The 22,935-nt window shown below is 55.7% G+C and overlaps 1 protein-coding gene across 1 annotated transcript in view; it reads right to left on the bottom strand.

The window, feature by feature from the left end:
- Positions 1-734: 734 nt before the first annotated feature.
- Positions 735-22,935, bottom strand: part of LOC144948912 (phospholipase D1-like) — a 114,458-nt gene continuing 92,257 nt past the window's right edge. Inside the window, exons 12-28 of the mRNA XM_078878628.1 lie at positions 21,756-21,839; positions 20,296-20,377; positions 19,639-19,749; positions 18,983-19,192; positions 17,509-17,911; positions 16,343-16,423; positions 15,527-15,646; positions 14,768-14,886; positions 13,781-13,894; positions 13,170-13,280; positions 12,586-12,674; positions 11,455-11,568; positions 9,198-9,247; positions 7,656-7,790; positions 6,270-6,423; positions 5,347-5,464; positions 735-4,843 (exon numbers count right to left, since the gene is read on the bottom strand). Coding sequence (XP_078734754.1) covers positions 4,622-4,843; positions 5,347-5,464; positions 6,270-6,423; positions 7,656-7,790; positions 9,198-9,247; positions 11,455-11,568; positions 12,586-12,674; positions 13,170-13,280; positions 13,781-13,894; positions 14,768-14,886; positions 15,527-15,646; positions 16,343-16,423; positions 17,509-17,911; positions 18,983-19,192; positions 19,639-19,749; positions 20,296-20,377; positions 21,756-21,839 — 2,317 coding nt within the window. The 3' untranslated portion in view covers positions 735-4,621. The remainder of the gene's footprint in view (positions 4,844-5,346; positions 5,465-6,269; positions 6,424-7,655; positions 7,791-9,197; positions 9,248-11,454; positions 11,569-12,585; positions 12,675-13,169; positions 13,281-13,780; positions 13,895-14,767; positions 14,887-15,526; positions 15,647-16,342; positions 16,424-17,508; positions 17,912-18,982; positions 19,193-19,638; positions 19,750-20,295; positions 20,378-21,755; positions 21,840-22,935) is intronic.

Below are 22,935 nucleotides of genomic sequence, written 5' to 3'. Positions count from 1 at the left end.
TGGGGAGGAATTTTGTTTGAGCACGGATCAGAAGTATGGAAGCGTGCCGCACCCCCCCCACCCCCCCCAGCCCCCCCCCCCCCCCGCGCTGCCTGTAGGCACATTTCATTTGGCTCCGACGTCTGACGTTTAGGCCGCAACATTCTCGGCGAATCGCAGCGATCTCGACCCGGCAGTTCGACTCTGGCCCCGACTTCCGGTCACCCGACGACGCTCCCCAAACCCCGCGGAGTGAAGCGCCCGGAACGTCGTATGCCGAAGGACGATGGCGGCGGTGGACGAACGCCGGGGGGGACGAACGTGAACACGGCGCTTACCGCCGACGCCGCCTGCGGGACTATCGGAGGCGCGACCGCCGAGAGCCTTAGGGGCCGTCCATAAATGACGTCACGCGATTTTGGACGATTTTTGACTCCCCCCCCCCCCCTCGTCACACAGCGTCACAAAAAGTCAGACCCCCCCTCAAATATGACGTCAAAAAGCTCTGCCCCCACCCCCCACCAAAACCATAAAACATGCTTCAAATCGCTTTAAACTATTGTCATTGGAGTGCGTATTTAATGTGGCGCTGCACTCTGATGTTGTAGGAGTGTTGTTATAACAATTAGTGTTGTTATAACAATTCTATATTTATTTAAAGTTGCGCATTTTTATATGACGTCTCATTTCTCAACCCCCCCCCCCTCGTCACACATCGTCACAAATGTCTGACCCCCCCCACCCCCCTAGGTCCGTGACGTCATTTATGGACGTCGCCTAACGCGAGCCGGGACCCGCCGAGGTCCGTGCCGACGGCGACGAGACATCCCCCGAGTCTCTGTTTGTTGGTTCAAGCGCCCGGGGGGCCCCGTCCTGGTTAATACCGCGATGCGGTGACTAACCGTGGATCCCCGCGCCCCGCGTCACAGTGGAACGTTGAAGATCACGTGACGTTGAGCCGAGGCGAGAGTCAAGCCACGCACGCTTCGGCCGTCGCGGCCCAAATGATCCCGTATTGCTCGCGAATTACTTTTATCAGAACAACGAACAGCAACGCCAATCACCTACTGGCGAGTCTAATGGACACTTTGTTCGTGTCACCTTGTGCCGCAATAGAGGCCAGCTAAACAACAAGATTAAACTACGGCTGGGCATTCATTCGAATGATTGAGTTGTGTGATGTGATGGCAAGCGCTGAGATTCTGCTTTAGGCATTCAAGTGTTGAATTTTTCTACCTTCCTGATAGCGATGGCTCACCATTACGTGGTCTGTAAAAACAAAGTGTTTAGCTACGGCAGCAAACCAAACGGTGCTCTTATGATTAGGAATAATATCTCCATGCCAAATTTTTCTTTTGTTTAACCGAGGAAAGCCTCGCAGAGCCTCAAGGGTCCTGCCAAGTTTTCCGCAGCAGGTGGGCGGGAAGGCGGAGTGGGGGGCTGGGGGGGGGGAGTTTTGCCATTGTGTGCGATTCCCCCAATCGAGGAATTATTTCCGCGCTGAAATGCTGCTTTGGCCAATGCCGGCGGGAAACCCATGCAGAACAGGGGTGGGGGTGGGGAAAGAGAACATGTCTGCCTGAGTCGGGAATCGAACGCAAGGGCTCTTCTTGCGAGCGTTACCCACTGCGTAAAGCCTGCCGCACCAAAACTAGAGCTACAGCAAATCACTCCTACCTCTCTGTTCCTTAAGATACCAGAAACCAAGCTGTGAGGAGCCATCCTCTCCCGGTTGCAGACGTCATCAACTCATCTCAACAGCTTTTGAAAGCAGGCATGGCCACCACTCGTCTCGCGATCCATTCGCTCTCACGGCGGCTCCAAATCAGGCGAAATCTGGCAAGCCATGATTGTGGTAATGATTACAAATGTCGTATGGAAAGACGGATGGCAAGTTTAAGTAAACACTGAAGTCGTAGTGAGATTGTAACTCTCGTAAGAGTTGTTGCTAGGAATGACATCATCCCTGCCACGATATCAGCCAATCACCTGCCAGGAAGACAACCCCCATGCAACATGGCCCCCATGTAGACTCCCATGCAACATGGCCGCCATGTAGACTCCCATGCAACATGGCCACCATGACATCATCCATCCGTACGTTTAGGCCAGTCTGTGGCTGAGGTAACGCATGTTGACGTTCTTAACGATGATGTTAGTGTTGTGATCGACTGCCATTATTACATGTCATTAACTGCGCTCAGTTACTGTCGGTTACGTTCAACATGCGAGTTGTCCTGACGATGACGACCCATACGATTTATCGTAACTTTAGGAATACAGCCAGGTATCGTAATTCTTATTTCGCTCATCGGCGAAATTAGAGTTACAGTTTTCATACATTCGAGCGAGCGTACAAAGCGGAACGCGCGGAAAGAATTTGTACGCATTGCGAGTGTACGTACACCACTGTGCTGCTAAAATGAAACATTGCTCGCGGTACATCAATAGGCAAGTGCGGATCAATGCATCCGACGTGTATAGGTCAATCTTCGAGTCCATGCTGCCTTAGTCAAGTGACAATACACAAATGTGTTTTAAGTGTAACTAATTGATCTAGAGCAGTGGTTCTCAACCTCTTTGGCAACTGAATTTTGTTTCCACCGAGTTTCTAGCCCCTCCCTCCGACCCCTTCCTTGTCCGACCCAACGTGGTTATCTGAGAAATATAAATGTAAGAAGAACGAACATCAACACTTTTTTTTACCAATTGTTCATTTAGTGAGCTATCCTAACTCGCTAAGTAAACTTGCAAGCGAAGACATTTTTTTTCTTCCAACGGATGCGCTTGCACGCTTGACGCGATTTGTTCGCGCTTGTAGGTCACTTATGGCCAACCACATCGTTTACGATCAATAAGTTTGCAAAGGTCTCGCATGTCGTTTCGAGGTTATTAAAATGTTATCGTCATTATTTTAGATTGGCATTTTCATGCGTGATTATTCACCAACGTCTCTCACGTACGGTGCGCCATTTCGCACATTTATAAATCAGCATCCCCGCCCTAGGACATTGCCACGTGGTACTCCTCCCCCCCAACTCGCCCCCGGTTGAGAACCACTCCTCTAGATGACTTAAGTCGGGGAGGGAGGGGGTGACAAGGGCAGAACTTGGTAAAAGTAGCTGGTGGTGGCGGTTCGGATCCATCCCAGCTCATTGCTGCGGGCAAAAGGAATCGCGACGGAGCAAACGTTTTTTTTCAACAAATTTGGAAAAATGCCACCAGGCCATTAACTCAACGGAGTGGCGGGTGAGGAAGGGTGGGGGGGGGCTTGCACGCACGTTGGACCATCGCCGATAAACCCACGGACTAAATTGTGTAACAAAAAAATGTAAACGATTGTTAAACGTAGGCTCGGTGTGCGAGCTCGGACGAGCCCTTCAACCAGTGGCTCGACAGCCGCGATTCAAACCCCGGGATGCGCGGCGTTTTTGCGTTTTTAGTATTCGCGAGAGGTCAGCCGCCCTTCCCGTCGCACGCACGTGACGGGAGGGGTGGGGTCTGTTCCCCAGAGGCACTTTCCTAGTATTGCATCCTACGGCGGCGCGCTCACAGCGAACAATGATAAGGTGCACGTTACGGTTACGTGTCAGCACGTGTTACGGAACGTAAAGAAAAACGGATAAAAAAATAAAAACGAGCGACAGGCGCATCCCAGTTCATCGCTGCGGGCGAAACGAACCGCGACGATCCTAACTTTTTTTTCTCTCCCAAAATTTGGAAAAATGCCACCGGTAAAATCCACGGTCGCCCGTCGCGCGGTTTGGAGGAACGCGCGTGGTCGGACTCGGTGCTCTCGGACTCGGCACGACAGGGCTCGGCACGCGGTCAAACTCGGCACACGAGCGACATCGTGCAGGGCTCATCGCGACCGCCACCGGGGCAGGCGCAGTCGTACGCTAAAGCCGCCCGCGGACGTTTCGGCAGGTGGCGCGAGTTGACCGGTGACGTGGTTTGGTGACGTTGGGCGCCCTCGTGGTGGGTGGAGAGGGGAGCGTGATGAGCGTCGAGTGTCCGAGCCTCGAGCGATGCCGAGAGATGGGCCCCAACCACCAAGGCTGCACCGCTACGGTCGTTGGTGCACATCGTTGCCCGTTATTATTTTCTTGTGGTTCGCTTTCATCATCCGTTCCCTCCTCCTCCCCATTTCTTCTTTTTCTTCAAGCTGCCCCTGCAGGACAGCTTGAGTACAGTACAGCGGCACGGACGATCGCGAGTCCCGGAGGCGGAGAGACAGATGGCCGTGTCTTCCAGTGGCCTCCGAGATGATTTGGCGGTGGCGGCGACCAAACTTCTCCGGAGAGCCTCGCCAAACTGCGGGGGACCAACTGCGCTCAGACCTCGCCACCGACAGCCCTGGAAGATTTCCCGTTGGTTTTACGGACGCGTCCGCTTACAGTTAGAAGCTTATAAAAAGGGTAAGGCCGCCGCCCGTATATCGGCCGCGTCGCTCCCGATGGAACGTCCGGAGCGCCGACTGGCGTGTGGGCGGTCGCCGCCGCACGCCCGCGTGGAAGACGGTGGTAGCAGCCGAGATGCTGGAAGCGTTGGGAAACCGAAGGAATAAAAATGTGAAAGTCTCAGAATTTCTGCCCACGTTTGTTTTTTCTTGTTGATAAGGGAGGGAGGGAAAACGGCCCGCTCATGTCCAGAGGTCAGTGGGCATCATTCCCTCCTTCGTGTTGAAGGCCGGGAGAAGGTTCTCCTCCTGCAGGAAGCCGAGGGGCATGGTGACGAGGAAGCCCTGCACCTTCTGCAGCTCCTCCCGGGCCTGCGCCGGGTCGGTCTGCATGAGCGGGTTCTGACCCCAGTTCTCCAGGTCCTTCAGGCTCAGCACGAAGTCCGACGGCAGGCACATGAACACCTTGCACGGGGAAGACGGTGGGGGCGGCGGCGGGGGGAGGGGAGGGTTGAGAGAGGGGGGGGGCGATGGCGTTACAGCGTTTACTTCGATCCTCTCCCTCAATGCGGGGGCCTCCCCCACACTCCGGTCCACGCGACGCCCCACCGCCACGCTCCGTCTTTCCGCATTTGACGATTTACTCCTCTCCATTGGAGTACAAAACAATCCCCTTCCACGCCGCGACGTGCCCGATTATTGTTTAACGCATCCCACTTCACACACGCACGCAACACGTGTACACTCACACACGCGTACAGGTGTATACGCGCGCACGGAACAGGTGTGCGCACACACGTACACTGGAATTGGCTGCGTTAATGCAGACTGCACGTGGGACGCATTTCACGGTCACCGGGCGTGCGTGGCGTTGAACCAGTGAATTTGAACGGGGAGTGGTACACATCCGTGGGTCCTACTCCGCGGGCCCTCCACTGCGGGCTCTCTTCCGCAGGCCCTCCGCTCACCTTCTCGTAGACGGTGGCGTTGATGGCGGCGGTGCTCATCCAAACCTCCTTGTAGAAGTGGTCGCTGATGGGGTCCGAGATGTCCACGTGGGGACTGTCCAAGAGGCCCAGCACCAACCTGCGGAGAGGGGCGCCCGTTTACAGAATAAGAATCTTTATTTATCCCGGAGAAATCCGATGAGCCATGAAGCTCTTTGCCAATGATGGCACCCCCTCCCCCCCCCCCCGCCGCGGAGGCTTCGTAGGTCGCGTGACGTGGACGGTATCAACGATAGATCGCGCGAAGTAAAACAAGTGTGTCGTGCACCCTCCTCCACCCGACATGGCCGATCACAAGAGTTGTCAAGTGACGAACAGACGCGACCACTTTGTTTCCGCTTTGGCGGCGGCAGCGGCAGCATCGGCGCGATGATCGAGAGGAGCTTTGCGCACATCGTTAGCGATTTGGAGTGCGGGCATTTCGCTGGCAGTTACAACGGGCAGCATCAGGCAGTTGCCAGAATTGTGAAAATGTCCTCCACACTTTGACCCTAAATAGGTGGCGTGATGTCATCGTTGTGGCCTGATGACATCACTGTGGCGTGATGTCATCATTGTGCACCCACAAGGAGTGGAAGTGATACCTAGAGTTGAATATAGTAACATAAATTATGTTAGTTTCTCGTACATTATTTGAGATATGTCAAAATAAGAGGTATCAAAAAAATTACAAACCAGAAACATGCTCCCAATCAATATAAAAATGCTCTAGGCCTGTGGGGGCGGGGATGGGGGTGGCGGCCACCGTCACGCGCACCGTTACGACGCTTGTCATTGGCTCTGTCCTCACGGAGTGCTGCCACCTTGACAAGGGGGCCGTGCGTGCCGTCCCCGCAGTCCCTTCACGGTCGGGGGGGGGGAGGCGATGCAGCGTCGCCCGTTACCGGAAGCAGCAGTTGCGCAGGTTGTAGGCGAAGCGGCCGGCTTGGTAGGGCTGCCCGTCCATGACCGACTCCTGGAATTCCGTGTCCTCCACCATCACTGCCATCTCACTGTCGCGCTTGCCCAGCATGCTGCGATCGTTGATGTTTGCCGATCCTTCAGGAGAGAACTTTTTAACACATGTGCACACGCATATACACGTGTGCTCGCGTGTGCACATGTGTGCTCGCGTAAACACGTACGCACGGAACATGTGTACACGCGTACACACATACAGAATAGGTGCACGCGCCCACATACTGTATCACACCGAGATCTCAATCTTAATTGGAATCGGCTGCACTAACGCAGACAGCACGTGGGACGCGTTTAACAGTCATCGGTCGAACGAGGCAATTCCTATTTGAATGGGGGGGGGGGGGGGGGGTTGTGGTGGTAGTTGGTGGTAGTGGTGGTGGTGGTTAGTTGATGGTAGTGGTAGTGGTGGTTGTGGGTCATTAAAGCAAGGACCACCCCCCACCGCAGATCTTTTAACAACAGAATGTTGGGGCAAGTGTGGTTAGTGAGGACTACTTGTGACCGAGTGAATGCATGGATAGGCAGATGAATGGTTGAACGACGGATGGATTTATGAATTGATAAATCTATTAATTAAATAAGCAATGATTTAATTAATTGATGGCTGGATTAAATAGTGAATTAATTAAACGATGAATGGATGAATTAACTAAATGTTGAATAGATGGATGGGTGTAATGATTGGAATAAAAGAGAGTGGATGAATTTACTAATAGGTTAATTAATCATTTTATGAACTGACTGATGCATTTATGGATTGATACATAAATGGACAGATGGATTTTATGAATGGAAAAACTATATATAGACAAATAGCTTAATGTATCAATAGGTGGAGGAGTTTCTGAATGAATGGATAGAGAGATGATTGGATGAATGATTGTATAAATGGAAAAAAGTAGGGCAAGATGAAAAACTTTATTTATGGTTGGAGGATTTTATGAATGGATAGTTGGATAAATGGATGTTATAAATGGGAAAAAGTATGGAGAGATGAATGACTTTATGAATGGATGGAGGAATTCATTAATGGATTGATACGTATACGGATTAATTCATAAACAGGGGGGGGGAGTAGGGAAAGACGAATTATTTATTTATGAATGGACAGCTGATGGTCTGTTATCTGGACGAAGGGGTGCAGCATTTACTACGGACAGACAGCTGAACGGACAGACGGATGGACTGAGCGTGCGGGACCTGGGGCGAGCGACGCGTGATGGCGATGGCGGGCGCTCACCGTGTGCGTGTGTGTGTTGAACTTCTTTTGCACCCTACATAGCCAACCGCGCAAAATCGTAGGCGCTCACCGATGATGACGGTGCGGTCGTCCACGATCATGAGCTTGCTGTGCACGTAGATGAGCTCCGTGACGAGCGTCCCGGCCAGCTCGGCGTGCGTGCGCAGGCCGCACACCGAGATGTAGTTCATCCACGAGTTGCCCACTGCGCGTAGCCGCCACACACGCACGCACACGCACGCACGCAGAGACGAAGCTTCTCCCACTGCCCCGTGGCGTAGTAACGACATTGGGGGGGGGGGGGCGATCGGTCAGGTGGGGCCCCCCCCTCCACCCCAATGTTTGATTCGTCCCTTCGCACGGTCGCACCCTAGGGGCGAAAATCCATCGCGGCTCCTTCTCTCGCCAGATCGCATCGTCGTCATGCTCGCCGTCTCGAACGTTTTGACGCCGTATGGGGGGGCGTAAAATACAGCCACTAAAGCAACCGTATTAGCAGTGAGAGTTACCTCTTTGCAATATGAAGTTACCGCTCTAATACTGGTAGGAACCTCCTGGTTACACCAGCCCACAGGGGATTATTGTGTCCGTCGTGCAGGGAGGGGCTGGGTGGGGAGGGAGGGGCTGGTGGGGCGGGGAGGGTGGGGAGGGGCTGGGTGGGGAGGGTGGGGCTGGGTGGGGGGTGGGAGGGGTGGGGCTGGGTGGGGAGGGGCTGGTCACCCCGTGGTGCCCTTATAAAACTCAACGTTTAACCTACTCACGCCGGCTTTTGCCTGCCCTCACCGTCGGCCATATTTGCGGAATACACCACGCCGCCGTTGACCCTGGCCATTGACCGAGCAACCCAACGTTCCTACCAGCTCCCTCCGCAGGAATGTGTAAACTAAAAATAAAAAGAGGGAACGTAAATGAAAACGTTTGACACCGTTTGTTGAAAACAAATCTCACGGTGATTATCAAGTGGGCCCCCCCCCAACTGGTAGCTTTGGCCATCGGGGTGGGGGGGGGGTCAATGCACCCCCTGCGGCCACGCTCGTTACGCTCACGGCTCTCCCCCCTACCACCCTCCCCTCCCCTGCCGCTCTCCCCACCCGTGCCGAGAGGGCGCGTGGGGTCACGGTTGGGTTTCCCCCGACCCCCCCCCCCAAACCGTGCGGCTCGGGGCCAAGCAGGGCCCGGGAGGGGGGGAGAGGGGGCATGGTCAGCTGGTACGCCGGTGGGGACGCGGGGCCACGCGGCGGCGTTGCCGCGTTGAGGTTTTGAAAGGTCACAAATCGCCCGAGAGCTGTGAGCGGTTAATGACCGGATGACGCCAACTCTTAGAGCTTTTGTGCTCTAAGAGTTCGCGTGAATACCAAAGCAGCTCTCTTTAGTCCATTATGCATTCACAAAAGGCAGTTAAACGGTTCAATGGGGTGAGTGGGCCTTGGGCAACACACATTGCAGGATCGTGAGAGAGGTGGCGGTGGTGGTGGTGGTGGCGGTGGTGGCGGTGGTGGCGGTGGTGGCGGCGGTGACGGTGGTGGTGGTGGCGGCTTGGGGAGGCCTTCATCCAGCAGTGGATCGACCATGGCCGACGATGGCGAGCGAGTGAGTTGTGGGTGCCACTTACTGTCCACCTTGAGCCGCTCGATGATGGAGTACTTTCCTCTGCACAGCGTCCTGAGAAGCAAGGAAATGCAGGAGGCCCGGTCAGCACCCTCTCTTCAGTCGCCAAATCAACGGGTTAGAGAAGCGCAGCCCCGCAATTCCCTGCTTCTGCCGCTGCTGGTGGAAGGGCCTCCGCGAGTGGGAGCTAGAGAGGAAGACCATCTTGGGAGGGTATTTTGACCTACTCTTCCACGCTGGTCGCAAGTCTCAGAAGACGGGGGAGTGACGATGCGTTCAGCGAGCGGATCGTCGTTTCCCATTCGTACGCCGTTGCACATCAAAAGGGGTTTCCCCACGTGACCCCGCAGCTGCTACGCTCACCAGGAGGAACCAGCCCGGCACTGCTCGGGTCTGGCACTGCGACAGTCGTGAAAACGCCCGCCGATAACAACACTTGCATTTCATATAGCGGCATGATTCATGCCAACCGCATCCCACAGCGGTGTAAATTGCTTATACAGAACTCTTCTTCTACTTACGAACATTCGACTTGCGAACTTTCATAGACATGAACAAACCTGGTCCGTTTGTCCAGCTGCCTGTTTGGACCGAGAGTCGTAAGTTCAACTGTAACACAATAGATGGCAGTGGTGGCATCTACATCTGCACAACGTGAAGAACCAGTGGCATCTACATCTGCAGAACGTGAAGAACCAGTGGCATCTACATCTGCAGAACGTGAAGAACCAGTGGCATCTACATCTACACAACATGAAGAACCAGTGGCATCAACAGAACGTGAAGAACCAGTGGCATCTACATCTACAGAACGTGAAGAACCAGTGGCATCTACATCTGCAAAACGTGAAGAACCAGTGACATCTACATCTGCAGAACGTGAAGAACCAGTGGCATCTACATCTGCAAAACGTGAAGAACCAGTGACATCTATATCTGCAGAACGTGAAGAACCAGTGGTATCTACATCTACAGAACGTGAAGAACCAGTGGCGTCTACATCTGCAGAACATGAAGAACCAGTGGCATCTACATCTGCAGAACGTGAAGAACCAGCGGCATCTACATCTACAGGAGTTTATACAACTTTTAGAGCGATTCCGCATGCTTAGTGTACACGCCGTTCAACGTGTTTGGAATCGACAGGAGTAAAGTTGGACTTACGAACAAATCGACTTACGAACAGTACCTCTGGAAACTAACTCGTTCGTAATTAGAGGAGTCCCCAAATACAAGGACCAAACCAATACACACGGTTGGCTTTGTATGGCGTGAAACAAGCCCCACACACACGCATGCACACACACGCGCACGCATATGCACACACACACACCAAACAAATGAAAACCCCTACTGCTACTACAACCGCTACTACCGAGAAAAATCAAAAGCAACGAATAAATAAATCAAGACAGGGCACCGAAACAAGGAGCACAAACAACGACAGCAAATTCTTCATATCCTTAGGTTTTTTCGGTGAAGTCACGTAGGTAAAAAATTAAAATTAATACAAGTAAAATAAAAATAAAATAAAAATCACGACGTTTCGGAGGCAACACAAGCTGTATCATGTGTGCTGTGACTTCCTTATGTTGCCTCCGAAACGTCGTGATTTTAATTTAATTTAAATTTTACTTTTAGTAATTTTAATTTTTTACCTACGTGACTTTACCGAAAAAACCTAAGAATATGAATACTTGCAGTCACGAAAGCTTCAAATCTAGAATTAACGACCGCAAAGTGATCGCAGCGATGGGACGAGCCTCAATCGTTCCGTTAGGTGGCGCTCGTGCCCTGCTTGGGAACCAAGAGGCAAGCCGTGCCCCTGCCGCACCAAGCACATTTATACTGGAGGAGGAATCCGGCGGTCCGCGAAGCTCTTCCATTCATTGTCTACCACATTCTGATAAGCCCCTCCCCCCCTCTCCTCCCCCCTTAATTTGTATTTAAGAACTTGCATCTTGGAATCCCTGCCTCACTTGATGCAGCAAATCTGGCTGTGACGGTCCCCACCTGATGACGGAGACTTGTGTTGCCTCCGAAACGTCGTGATTTTTTAGTTTTATTTTATTAATTTCAATTTAATTTTTTACCTACGTTACTTTACCGAAAGAACTAAGAGTATGACTCTCTGTCACCCATGTCCAGCCGGGGCCACGGGGGTTTCAGACCGTTACAGGAACGGCGCGGCACGGTTTCGGCTCCGGTCTTTATCGACGGTCGCCCCCCCCCCCGCCCCCCTTGCCCTCCCCCCACCTGACCTGTAGTTGAAGTGCAGCACGGCCTGGATGGCGCTGCCCCCTCCCGTCGAGATGTCGCCCTCGAAGCCGGGCAGCAACGGCACCACCACGTAGACGCGGAAGCGCCGGCCATCCCTGCGCACGCACGCACGCACGCACGCACACACGCACACACGCACACACGCACGCACGCACGGAGAGTCGGGTTGAGCGAGGAGGGATCGGTGGTGGTGGTGGCACTGGGACAATGCGGTGGTCACCATTCACTGGGGTCATCTTAAAAAAAAAATTAAACCGTAAAAACAACGTTTTTCACTATACATCCTTTATATGCGTGGCATCGGTTTGATTTTATTATTCATTTCTATTTTTCTTGAGTAAGAGTTTTATTTTTATCACATTGGTATTTTAAATTAAATATGAAATTTTTTTTTCCCTAAAAAGTGGAAAATTTTGAAAAAAAATTTTCACGCAAATAAATTGTCACGCACAACGAGTCTGTGTGCAAAATGTCAGCTCGATTGGATCACGGGAAGTGGGTTAAAAAACGACCGAAAGATTTGCACGGTCGTAAGCGCGCAAGCAAGCAAGTGAACTAAATATAAAGGATTTAAAATACAAAAACTACGAATTATTTTATTTTACCAGGTAAGGGTCCACTGAGCTACGACCCATCCATCGCAAATGACAGCGCCACCAAGTGACTCGACACGTGGAAATGTATAGTAGCATCCAAATACAATAAACGCACGACGTTGACTTTAAATGTGGAGGGGAAAAACCGGAGGACCCGGAGGAAAACCCACACGACCACGGGCAGAGCGCGACACGCAAACTCCAAATACACAGCAGGCGTCGGGGTCGAGATCGAACCCACAACCTCGTGTATACCAGGCGAGGTGGTTAACATCTCGTTACCGTGGCGCCCATCATCTACCATCAACGTCAACATCACCTCGACCATCCACATCGATATCATCACCCACCTCGAACATCCACATCACCAACATCACCAACATCACCATTTCTCACCGCCATCATCCGCATCAACATCACCATCACCTGCACCGTCCACAGTAACATCGCCACCACCTCCACCATCCACATCAACATCATCAACCTCCATCACCATCACCGAGAGAGGTCAGTCACCTGTGAGCCTCCAGGATTTTGTCGACGATGGCGTCTCCGATGCCGTTCCACACGATGCGGTTGTCCGTGCAGCTGATGAAGAACTGGTTCTGTGTTGCGGGGCCACGGAGGAGAATCAGAAAATCAGGCAAAAGCGCAGCCCTGCAACTGCTTGCCACGCCCCAACTGCTGGCGGCAGGGGCCGTCTAGAGGATATTTTGGCCTATTCACTTTAAGATGTTTTTTTGTTCATGTTTTTGTTTTCTGTTTGTTGCGGTTGCACCCGATTCAAGAGCCGAATGGCTCACAGGGCTACACCTAATACATGAACTTGAACTACTCTTCCGCGCCCCCAAGACACGTGGGGAGAGGTGGGCGCGTATCCCCGCACCTCACCCCAATGCAGAAAACCGCCCTCCCATCGGCTCCATTTCTCCCCGATCACAACTCCGCACGGGGAGTGGCGACTTCCACCTCTGCCGATCGGCCGACTGCGGCGAGTGCACCGATTTGCATGCCGCAGTTGCACCGCCTACACCTTGGGCGGGGGGGGGGGTGGGGGGGGTGGGTGTAGCGGGCGGGGGGTGGGGGGCAGAGAGCCGCACCTCGATGTAGATGTAGTGGCGGCTCCCGCGGATGGCCTCCACGTACGCCTTGTGAATGGACTCCTCGTGCTTCTTGATTCCCACCGACCAATCGGAGGCCGACCTCAGCACCTGTCGGCACGCGCAGCAGCGGCCGGTGAAGACTCGCGGTGCGCCCAGCCACAGAGACACCCCGTGGCTCGGAAGAGGCTCAATGGGGGACACGCGGAACCCCCTCGCCCCCCCCACCGCAGGCTCCACCGACGCAGTGGGACTGGGAGGGGCAGGGATGGATGGGGAGGGGAAGGGAGGGGTAGGGAGGGATGGGGGAGGGTTTGGGAGGAATGGGGGAGGGGCTGGGAGGGAAGGGGGAGGGGTAGGGAGGGATGGGGGAGGGGTAGGGAGGGATGGGGGAAGGTCCAGGGAGGGCTCAGGGAGGGGCAGGGAGGGGCAAGGAGGAGGGGGAGTGCCAGGGAAAGATGGAGAGGGATGGGGAGGGCCCAGGGAGGGATGGGGGAGAGTTTGGGAGGAATGGGGGAGGGGTTGGGAGGGGCAGGTAGGCGGGGGCCAGGGAGCGATGGAGAGGGAGGGCCCAGGGAGGGGCGAGGAGTGGAGGGGAGGGGCGGCCACACCTGCACGTTGGCGGCGACGCAGCCCGTGACGACGTAGGGAATGCGGTCGGCCATGGAGAGCGACTTGGGCAGTAGTAAGGGGAAGTGCTCGATGGACTTCTTCTTCTTGACCGTCTGCACGGGGGGCGAGAGACGGCGAGAGACGAGGTCCCACGTCGTCGCCAAACGACGCACGTGCCGCTCGCAAGCAAACGCAGAACTTGGCGATCGTCGTTGAGAGACCACCCCCCCTGCTCGTCGATCCACTGCTGGATGAAAGCTTCCCCGTAGGCCTTCGAACACCACCGCGTCGTTGACGGACGGAGAGAGAAGGAGAGAGGGAGGACTGCACGACGCCCGGGGGGGGGGCCCTCGACCTTTGCTCATTTCTTTGCGCCGAGTGAAACCCGCGGCTGTTGAGACCCCACCACGCTCTCTCTTTGTGTTGCGACGGGGGCCTTGTCGTCGTCACTCACCGGTTGGGTTCCACAGAGAGAGGGAGTGACGGCGGGACACCTGAAGTGCGCGGCAGCCACTTAAGCACGCAACCAGACGCGCGTAATAGTCGCTCACGACAAAAAGTGCTTGGCAGCGATGGCTAGACGGTGCTGGTGGCGGTGGCAGTCGTGGTGGTGACCGCGAATCATGAGTGCCACGAAACGTCGCGCGAGAGGAGGCGCCACGATAATGGACTCGCCCGTTTTTGGCGTTGCTTGTTTTTTGTTTCGCGAGCAAATCTATTGCTGACGAACTCACGCAGACGTCCAGTCACTATCACTACCACCGCCACCACCACGACCACCACCATCACCACCACCGCAGCCACCACCACCACCACTACCGCCACCACCAACCACCACTACCGCCACCGCCACCACCACCACCATCAACCACCACTACCGCCACCGCCACCACCACCACCATCACCACCATCATCAACCACCATTACCGCCACCACCATCAACCACCACCGCCACCACCACCACCGCCACCACCGCCGCCACTCACCATGGCGAAGTTCCACCGCTGGATGAAGTGTCTCGCAACGTCCCGGGCCGCGTGGCCGTGCACCACGGCGCCGATGTCGTGCCACGGCATGCGCGGCGTCGTGTAGCGGTCGATGAAGTCTGCGGCGGGCGGGGAACAGCGCCGACCGCGGTTTTAGTTTCGGCGAGAGCGGGCGAGGCCACGTCCCTTCCCCTCGCGGCTTGCGGCCGACTCCTCACATCTTGCCTCCCCTCCCCCCCTCCCGGGAAAATAATTCCGCAACCCCGAGCCTAAGAAGGCGGGCCGACAAAAATCCCCAACTACGTACGGTGAAAAGGAAGTTCAACATACATACCTACGGTTAACACGGTCGGCTACGTACGGTGAGAAAGAATTTCAACACACACACACACACATGCAGAACAACAAGAATGACAAGGCACATCCCTCGTCCTACAATGGAGGCTATGGCCCCTCAATAACAATTACTAATTCAGCTAGGAATACCGCATCGAGTCCGAAGACTCTTTTTCAGGAGGGTCCTGCAATGGGATGTTTGGCCAACACCAATTATATGTAGATTTTTTTTAAATTCAGCTACGGGAGGAAACCGGCAAAACCCAGAGGAGACCAGTGCAGTAAGGGGGGGGGGGGGGGGAGATGGAACACACAAACTCCACACTGAGAGGCGCCCCGGTCAGGAGTCGAACCCAGGGCCCTTCCTGCGTCACCGTCACGCGGGGCGGCCACGGTGGAGGAGGGGGGGGGGGGGGGCCTCACCATCGAAGGGCTTCTCCAGTTGCACCCAGTCCTTGAGCACGAAGTTGCAGTAGTCCTTGCCGTGCCAGAAGCGCGCCTCGCCAAACAGCTCCACGCTCGTCCTCTTCGTCGAGCCGTAGTCTACGCCGCACGCCGGGACACCACACACACACCGCATGGACACACACCGAGGACAAGCACATTGCACGGGCACACACCGAAGGGACAAGCACAGCATACACCGCACAGGCACACCAAACAGGGACACTGGGGACACGTTCACCATCGTCGTCGCCCGTTATCAGAAAACGCGTGGGCGACAACCCCCCCACCACCCCACGCACACTCAACCCCCACCACTCCCCTTCCCATCATGCCGACCAGAAGCTGAACACCAATTTCTTTTAGAACCGCTTGGTGTTGTGTCTTAGTGGTGTTGTGTCTTAGTGGTGTTGTGTCTTAGCGGTGTTGTGTCTTAGCGGTGTTGTGTCTTAGTGGTGTTGTGTCTTAGTGGTGTTGTGTCTTAGTGGTGTTGTGTCTTAGCGGTGTTGCGTCTTAGTGATGTTGTGTCTTAGTGGTGTTGTGTCTTAGTGGTGTTGTCCTTCCCCCGCACCTACAATGAGCCGCGGTTGGCTACGTACGGTGCGAAAGAGTTCAACGTGCGTACAACAGTGCGCACACAAGCGTGCGCGTTCCGCAGCGTTTGCCGGAGGGCCTCGTGGAAGGCCGACGCCGGCGTTGTGACCATCGCGACGCCGGCCATCGCCCGACAACCTCGGCGCCGTGCCGGGTGGGGGTGAGAAGGTGAAGCAGGAGAGGCGGGGGGGCGGCACTCACCCTCGCGGATGTGCATCTTGTGCATGCGCAGTGGATACTTGGGCTTGTCGAGCCACCGCTGCTTCAGCATGCTCCTCCAGCCTGCGTGGCGGACACAACAACAACGACGATGATGATGATGACGACGCAGTATGGAGTGCGCGCAATAAGGCGCGCTTAGAAACTAGGCGAGAGAGGTCGTGGGGCCTTCACAGAAGGTGACGGGGCCTCTAAGCGTCTCCGAGATGTCGGTGCGGATTGAATTCTGCGGTTGGAAGACGATGACGATGATGATGACGATGACGACGAAAACGACGATGGCTACGTTCCGGCAAGGGGGGGGGGGGGGGGCGATCTATGGGTGGAAGGTGGGGGGGATGAGGTTTTTTTTTTTTAAATCGCCAAATTCTGGGCACCAACCCTTTGGCCCAATTTGCCCAGTTTGCTTGACATCCTCGCCGGCTCATCTTGACGAGTGTTATGTACACTTGCTGTACATTTGAAGTGTGTCTGTCTCTCTCTCTCTCTCTCCACGTGATAGGGGTCCTCCGGGTTTTCCCCTCTACATGTAGCAACCGTGCGTCTCTATTATTCAGATTATGTGGCTCCTATAAATGTCCACGTGATGACAAGCCGCTTCCGTTGAGCTATCATTTGTGGCCAGGTCGCTTCGGAAAAATGAGCTAATAGCCCAGTGGTCCTTACCTGGTAAGATACAAAAAAAGTTTAGTTTTATTTTATTGGTATTACCTTTTGTACACTTTGCACTTTGTTGGCAACGGCCCCCAGCCACCACCCAAGAGTTAATGCCTCAGTGGGCTTAGTCTGGTAGGATGGAGATGGTTTAGTTAATGTGTTTGTGTTTGGGCGATTTGTTTACCTTTCTTGTACTGTGCACTCCTATCGTGTTTATGTTATCGTTTGTTTTTTCGATTTAAAGCCTTCGTGACTGCAGGGATTCATCTTCTTGGTTCTGCTTGCGTTGTGGCCGAAACGTCGTGAGAATTATTTCATTATGTTTTATTTTTATTATTTTATTACTTCCCTTCTACGTGACTTTACCGAAAGAACCAAGAAGATAATTGTTTGTTGTTGTAACGTTCTTACCCCGTACCCCTTACTGGACACCTGTCAACAAAGAGCTTAATAGCTCATCGGATTCCGGTGTGCGGCGCGACGTCTCTCACGGTGCACAATGCCGTCCATGACGTCGTTGCTGTTCTGCCGCGCCGTCCCCGCCGCATCCGCGTCCTCCTCGTCCACGCTGTCCGTGCGCCGCCGCGTCGCACGGTACCTCTGCTCCTCCCTCCCGCTCTCCGACGACGCCGTTTTCATCGCCTGCATCGCCCGCTTCCAGCCGGCCTTGCCGGGCCTCGCGGCCGCCTCCCCGGCCGCGTCCGCGTCCGCGTCCGCCTCTGCCGAGCCCGCCGGCCGCTCCGCGTCGGTGGAGGACTCGCGTAGGCCGGAGGCGCCGGCCTCCTGCGGGGCGGCCGCGGAGTCGACGACGTCCGGAGGAGCCTCCTCCTCCTGCTGCTGCTGCTGCTGCTCCACCGTCAGGCCCGGGTTGCTCTTCCCGTTGGCCTCCTCGGCCTGGCGGCGACACCGGCACCGGCATCAGTTTCATTGGCGTCAACCTCCGCGGTCGTCGTGTGTACGTGTGTGTGCGTGTGTGTACGTGTGTGTACGTGTGTTTGCGTGTGTGTATGTGTGTGTGCGTGTGTGTGCGTGTGCGTGCGTGAACGTTGAACTTGTTTCGCGCCGTACGTAACCAACCGTGCTGATTGGAGGTGCGGGGAAAGGACAACAAACTATAGGTCTCTGTGTGAGTCTATGAGTCTCTGTGTGAGTCTATGTGTGTGTGTAAGATGAACTTTTTTCGCACCGTACGTAGCCAACCGTGGTGATCGTATGTGCGGTAATGGACGGCGACCTGCGACCGCGTCGACCCCGCCGGTATTTGGCCTACTCATCCGCACCGGTCACAGCTCTTAGGAGTGGTGGGAATTGCCACGCTTTACCCCACACCACACACGACCTGCGGACTGGCTAACTTGCCGTGGGCCCAATCGTACTGCCAGACGGACAGAGGCGACAGGTTCAAGAAACCCACTCCCCCCCCCCCCCACCCCCCCATCGTTTCAACCGCCGCGCCGGAAGATGGAATTGAACTGTGAGCGGCCAATGAGACCGCTCGCGATTTATGTAACCGGATAAGAGCACAGGTCGCAACATCGCACCCCCCCACCCCCCCACCGCCCCATCCCCCCAGCCACTGCCGACAGACTAACGGCCACTCGATAGGCTGGCGTTGCCCTCGCCTTGAGCCGGACAAGGAGAGCTGCCAGCGGGGGGACCGCCTCCCCCCCCCACCCTGACACAAGCCCAGGGCGCATCGAGGCGCTCCGCATTGGGAGGCACGGAATGATGATGACGACGACGATGGAAATGACAACGACGACAACGAGGACTATGGTGGCGACGATGACAATGACGACAATGACGACGATGACAATGACGACAATGACAATGATGTCGACGATGACGATGATGACGACGATGACAATGACGACTACGATGACGACGATGACAATGACGACGATGACAATGACGACGATGACAATGACGACGATGACGATGATGACGACGACGGATCCGGCGCACCTTCGGCTGGCGCGAGGGGCTGTCCGTCCCGGGCACATTGGTGCGCTGCACGCTGCCGATGTCGGTGAGCCGGTGCTGGTAGTCGTCCCAGCGGCCGTACGCCAGGTCGATGCCGCCCAGGAAGGCCACGGTCTGGTCGATGACGACCAGCTTCTCGTGGTGCGCCCAGAAGAGCACCGTGGAGGACACGTGGTCGGGGTGGCGCAGCACCTGCACGCACGGAAGAGGGCGAGAGGGGGGGGGGGACGATGACGGGCAGCAGGGCGGACGTGGAGGTAGCGGTGGCGGCATTGATATTGGTGATCGTCATTCGTTGGCGCGACAATTGTCGTCGTCGTCGTCGTCACAGTTATCGCCATCGTAGACGTCGACACGGACATCATCATCGTCGTCATCACAGTTATCGCCATCGTAGACGTCGACACGGACATCATCATCGTCACTGTCGTCATCATCATCGTCGTCGTGATGAGTGAGCAACAAGCACCATCAGCGCCTCCACTGCCGCTTCCGTGGCGAGTGTCCACGGTGCACCAACTCCCGCCCCCCCCACGAAGGCCGGAGCGCAGAGAGGCCTTCATGACGGACGCCGCGGCACGATCGTCAGGGGCGGGCGAGCGACCGAGTGAGCGTGGCGGGGTGGGTGGAGGCCTTGCCTTAATGTTGGGGTGGAGTCCCATGAGCTTCTGTTTGCTGTAGTCGCTGTTTAGTCCAAGAGCCAAGCCTACCTCCTTGTAGAGCAGCACAAAGACCCTCACGCCGGCCTCCTGCACCACACGGACCGACGTTGACCATTCGTGAGGAGCGGGCCGCGCCGTTCGGACGTCAGACAGACGTCAGAAACCGTCGCCGCTCGAATCCGGGGTCACGCCGCACGGCCACCCCCGGCGATTGTGCCGGGCCGTCGAGTCGATGGGCTCATCGCGAGATTCAACACCGATCCGGGTGGAGACCGATCGACCCACGGATTTGCGTAGTGACGCGTGGGCGGAGGGGGGGGGGACCCAGAGACCCACGGGCTCACAACCCCAATTCTCGGAGAAGCAAAACGAGATTATTGTTCCGCAACTTCAACGGTGAGTTGAGCTCGAGCGGGAGTTAGCGGGCGCGTCGTCACAACGCTTGCGCGCCGCGTGGCAGCTCAATTTGGTTGGCCGCGTTGGGTGGTGGAGGGTTCTTACAACACACACATTTGGGCAGATCCTTCCACAGTGGCCTAACCCCCGCCCCCTCCCCCCCGAAGAGATACATCACGAATCGCGGGAACCGCGTAGGGACGGCGTCAATCAACGTTGCCGTCCGACGACACTCACGGCTTTCCTCTTCAGCACCGAGTCGAGCCTCCAGTAGTTTCCCTCCACTGGCGGCCTCTTCAGGAAGATCTCGGGACTCAGCCTGGAACGACGCACGGGGGGGGGGGGGGGGGCAGATCCAGGTGGCGCCACCGTTAGATGACACGCAACCCACCGCGTGGTCACCAATTGAGCGGTTTGATACACGTGTACGGGGCGGCCCACCAGTCTGGAATCGTAGGGGAAAATAACGAATTCATATTTTGTTTGTTTCTGTAAAGAAGAAGCAGTCCAGATAATTCTACTCGTAGGACATCGGAGTGGGAGGGAGGTCGCTGTTGAATTTCACAGACTGCATCCAGACCGCGAGCCAATAACACAGTTGTGTGTTTACTATGATTCCAGACTCATGGGAAACCCTGTATATTTATATTGCTTTAAAAAAAAATCTCCCGGCATTCATGCAAAACGAAGATCACAGTGCCGAGGTCGTGACGTTCATGTGTACGGGGCCGCTGGGGGGGGGGGGTAGGGGGAATGCAAGGAGGGCGGCGGCCAGAAGCGGCCACAACAATTGCCCAAGCTCCGTGGTCCTACGGGTTTGGCCACCTCCACGAATCGAGCGTTTAGACAATGTCAATTGTCAGTGTATATTGGGAGTGTAAATTGGCACGCCGCAAGTTCCGTCTAAGATCGGCGGGTCGTGCGTTGTGGGGTAAAGTGTGGGTAACTCCCACGTTTTGCAAGGTGCCTGACTGGCGTGGAAGAGTAGGCCAAATACATACACCGCCTGAGCAGGGCACTCGTGAGCTCGCACAGAGTGGAGGCCCTTCGTCATGCGGCAGTTGCTGGAGCGAGCAATTGCAGGGGCTGCGCCTTCGCCCTCCGCGCGATTGCGGCATTTGCCTCCACCCGTGTCCAGGTAGTGTGCCGGTCGGAGGGTCAGGTTGGGAAGGTTGGGTGGTGGGGCAGGGCGGTGGGGCAGGGCGGTGGGGCCGAGTGGTGGGGCAGGGTGATGGGGCCGGGTGGTGGGGCATGTGTGGTGGGGCATGGTGGTGGGGCTGGATGGTGGGGCTGGATGGTGGGGCATGTGTGGTGGGGCATGGTGGTGGGGCATGGTGGTGGGGCTGGATGGTGGGGCTGGATGGTGGGGCTGGATGGTGGGGCTGGATGGTGGGGCTGGATGGTGGGGCATGTGTGGTGGGGTATGGTGGTGGGGCTGGATGGTGGGGCAGATTGGTGGGGCATGTGTGGTGGGGCAGGATGGTGGGGCTGGATGGTGGGGTTGGATGGTGGGGTTGGGTGGTGGGGCTGGATGGTGGGGCTGGATGGTGAGGCATGTGTGGTGGGGTATGGTGGTGGGGCTGGATGGTGGGGTTGGGTGGTGGGGCATGGTGGTGGGGCTGGATGGTGGGGTTGGGTGGTGGGGCATGGTGGTGGGGCCGGGCTGTGAGCCGGGGGAGAATCGCGGAGGCACTCACCACCAGTCAGTGATGAAGATCTCCTCCTTGGCCTCCTCCAGGGCATAAGCCATCTCCGTGAAATACTGAGAAGAGTTCACGAACCTAAAAAAGGCAAAGATCACCGCCCGTACGGCCTTACCAGACTGTTGGGGACGAGAGCTTTTAGTGGAAGCCTATGAAGGCCGGCACGGCACACGAGGGGGTGGGTGGCCAGCTCCACACCCGGCCACCTTTGTCTCCCCAGTGCTGGCGATGTTTACACACCACATCAGGCACTTCATTTGAAGCCGAGTCGACCAAGGAGAAGAGGCCCAAGACCAGTTGAAATATTCGCCCCCTGTTATTGGTAGTGACCGGGAATCGAACTCGGGTCGCCGGGTTCGTAGCGCAGTGCGCCAACTGCTCGCACAACCAATATATACACACACACGGACTCGCATGCACACCATACACACAACCATGGCCACACACACAGAGCCGTGCACACATGCGCGCACTGGAAAAATACAGCACACACACAAGGCAGCAATGGTCGCCGTTCGCCCCTTCGTGACGGTGATGCCGCCGCGGCAGTTGCGCCAGGCTAGGTGCACTTATGAGGCCATCACGGAAAAGGTCGCAAGCTCGCTGGCAGGAGGTCGCAGGACACGGACTGGCGTCGTGGGTCGACCGCTCCCCACTTGCCGAGTGTTAGTGGTGCGGCGCTCCGCTCGTCGTTGCGAGTATCACTCCGCCCTTCCCCCTTAATAATAATAATAATATAATTATAATAATTAAAATGTATAATGCGCATTCCATCCTAGGATCCCAATGCGCAATGCATGAAAAGCAGTGAAATTAAAACGGAAGCAGGGGGCAACTGACCAAACTAGAGAGGCAAGGCCACTCGAGAGAGATGGGTTTTCAAAGGCAGACTTGAACATATCTACAAAATTTCGATTTAAAGCTGTCTTTCCGACAGACCTGTTCTTCACCTGAGGACGGCTGCTTGCGTTGTGGCCTAAACGTCGTGAGAATTGCATTTTATTATGTTTTATTTTTATTATTTTATCATTTCCCTTCCACGTGACTTTACCGAAAGAACCAAGAAGATACGTCCACAATCTCCGATTGCCCGATTTCAAGTGGCGCGAGGCGGCCCACGCCTTTGTGGTTTCCACGCTAACAAAAGCACCGAGCACCGCGAGATGCGGAGGAG

Source organism: Lampetra fluviatilis, chromosome 51 (genome assembly GCF_964198595.1).
Source record: "Lampetra fluviatilis chromosome 51, kcLamFluv1.1, whole genome shotgun sequence".
NCBI classification, from domain to species: domain Eukaryota; kingdom Metazoa; phylum Chordata; class Hyperoartia; order Petromyzontiformes; family Petromyzontidae; genus Lampetra; species Lampetra fluviatilis.
Note: the sequence above shows the minus strand (reverse complement) of the source record. Positions and strands in the feature narration are given on the sequence as shown.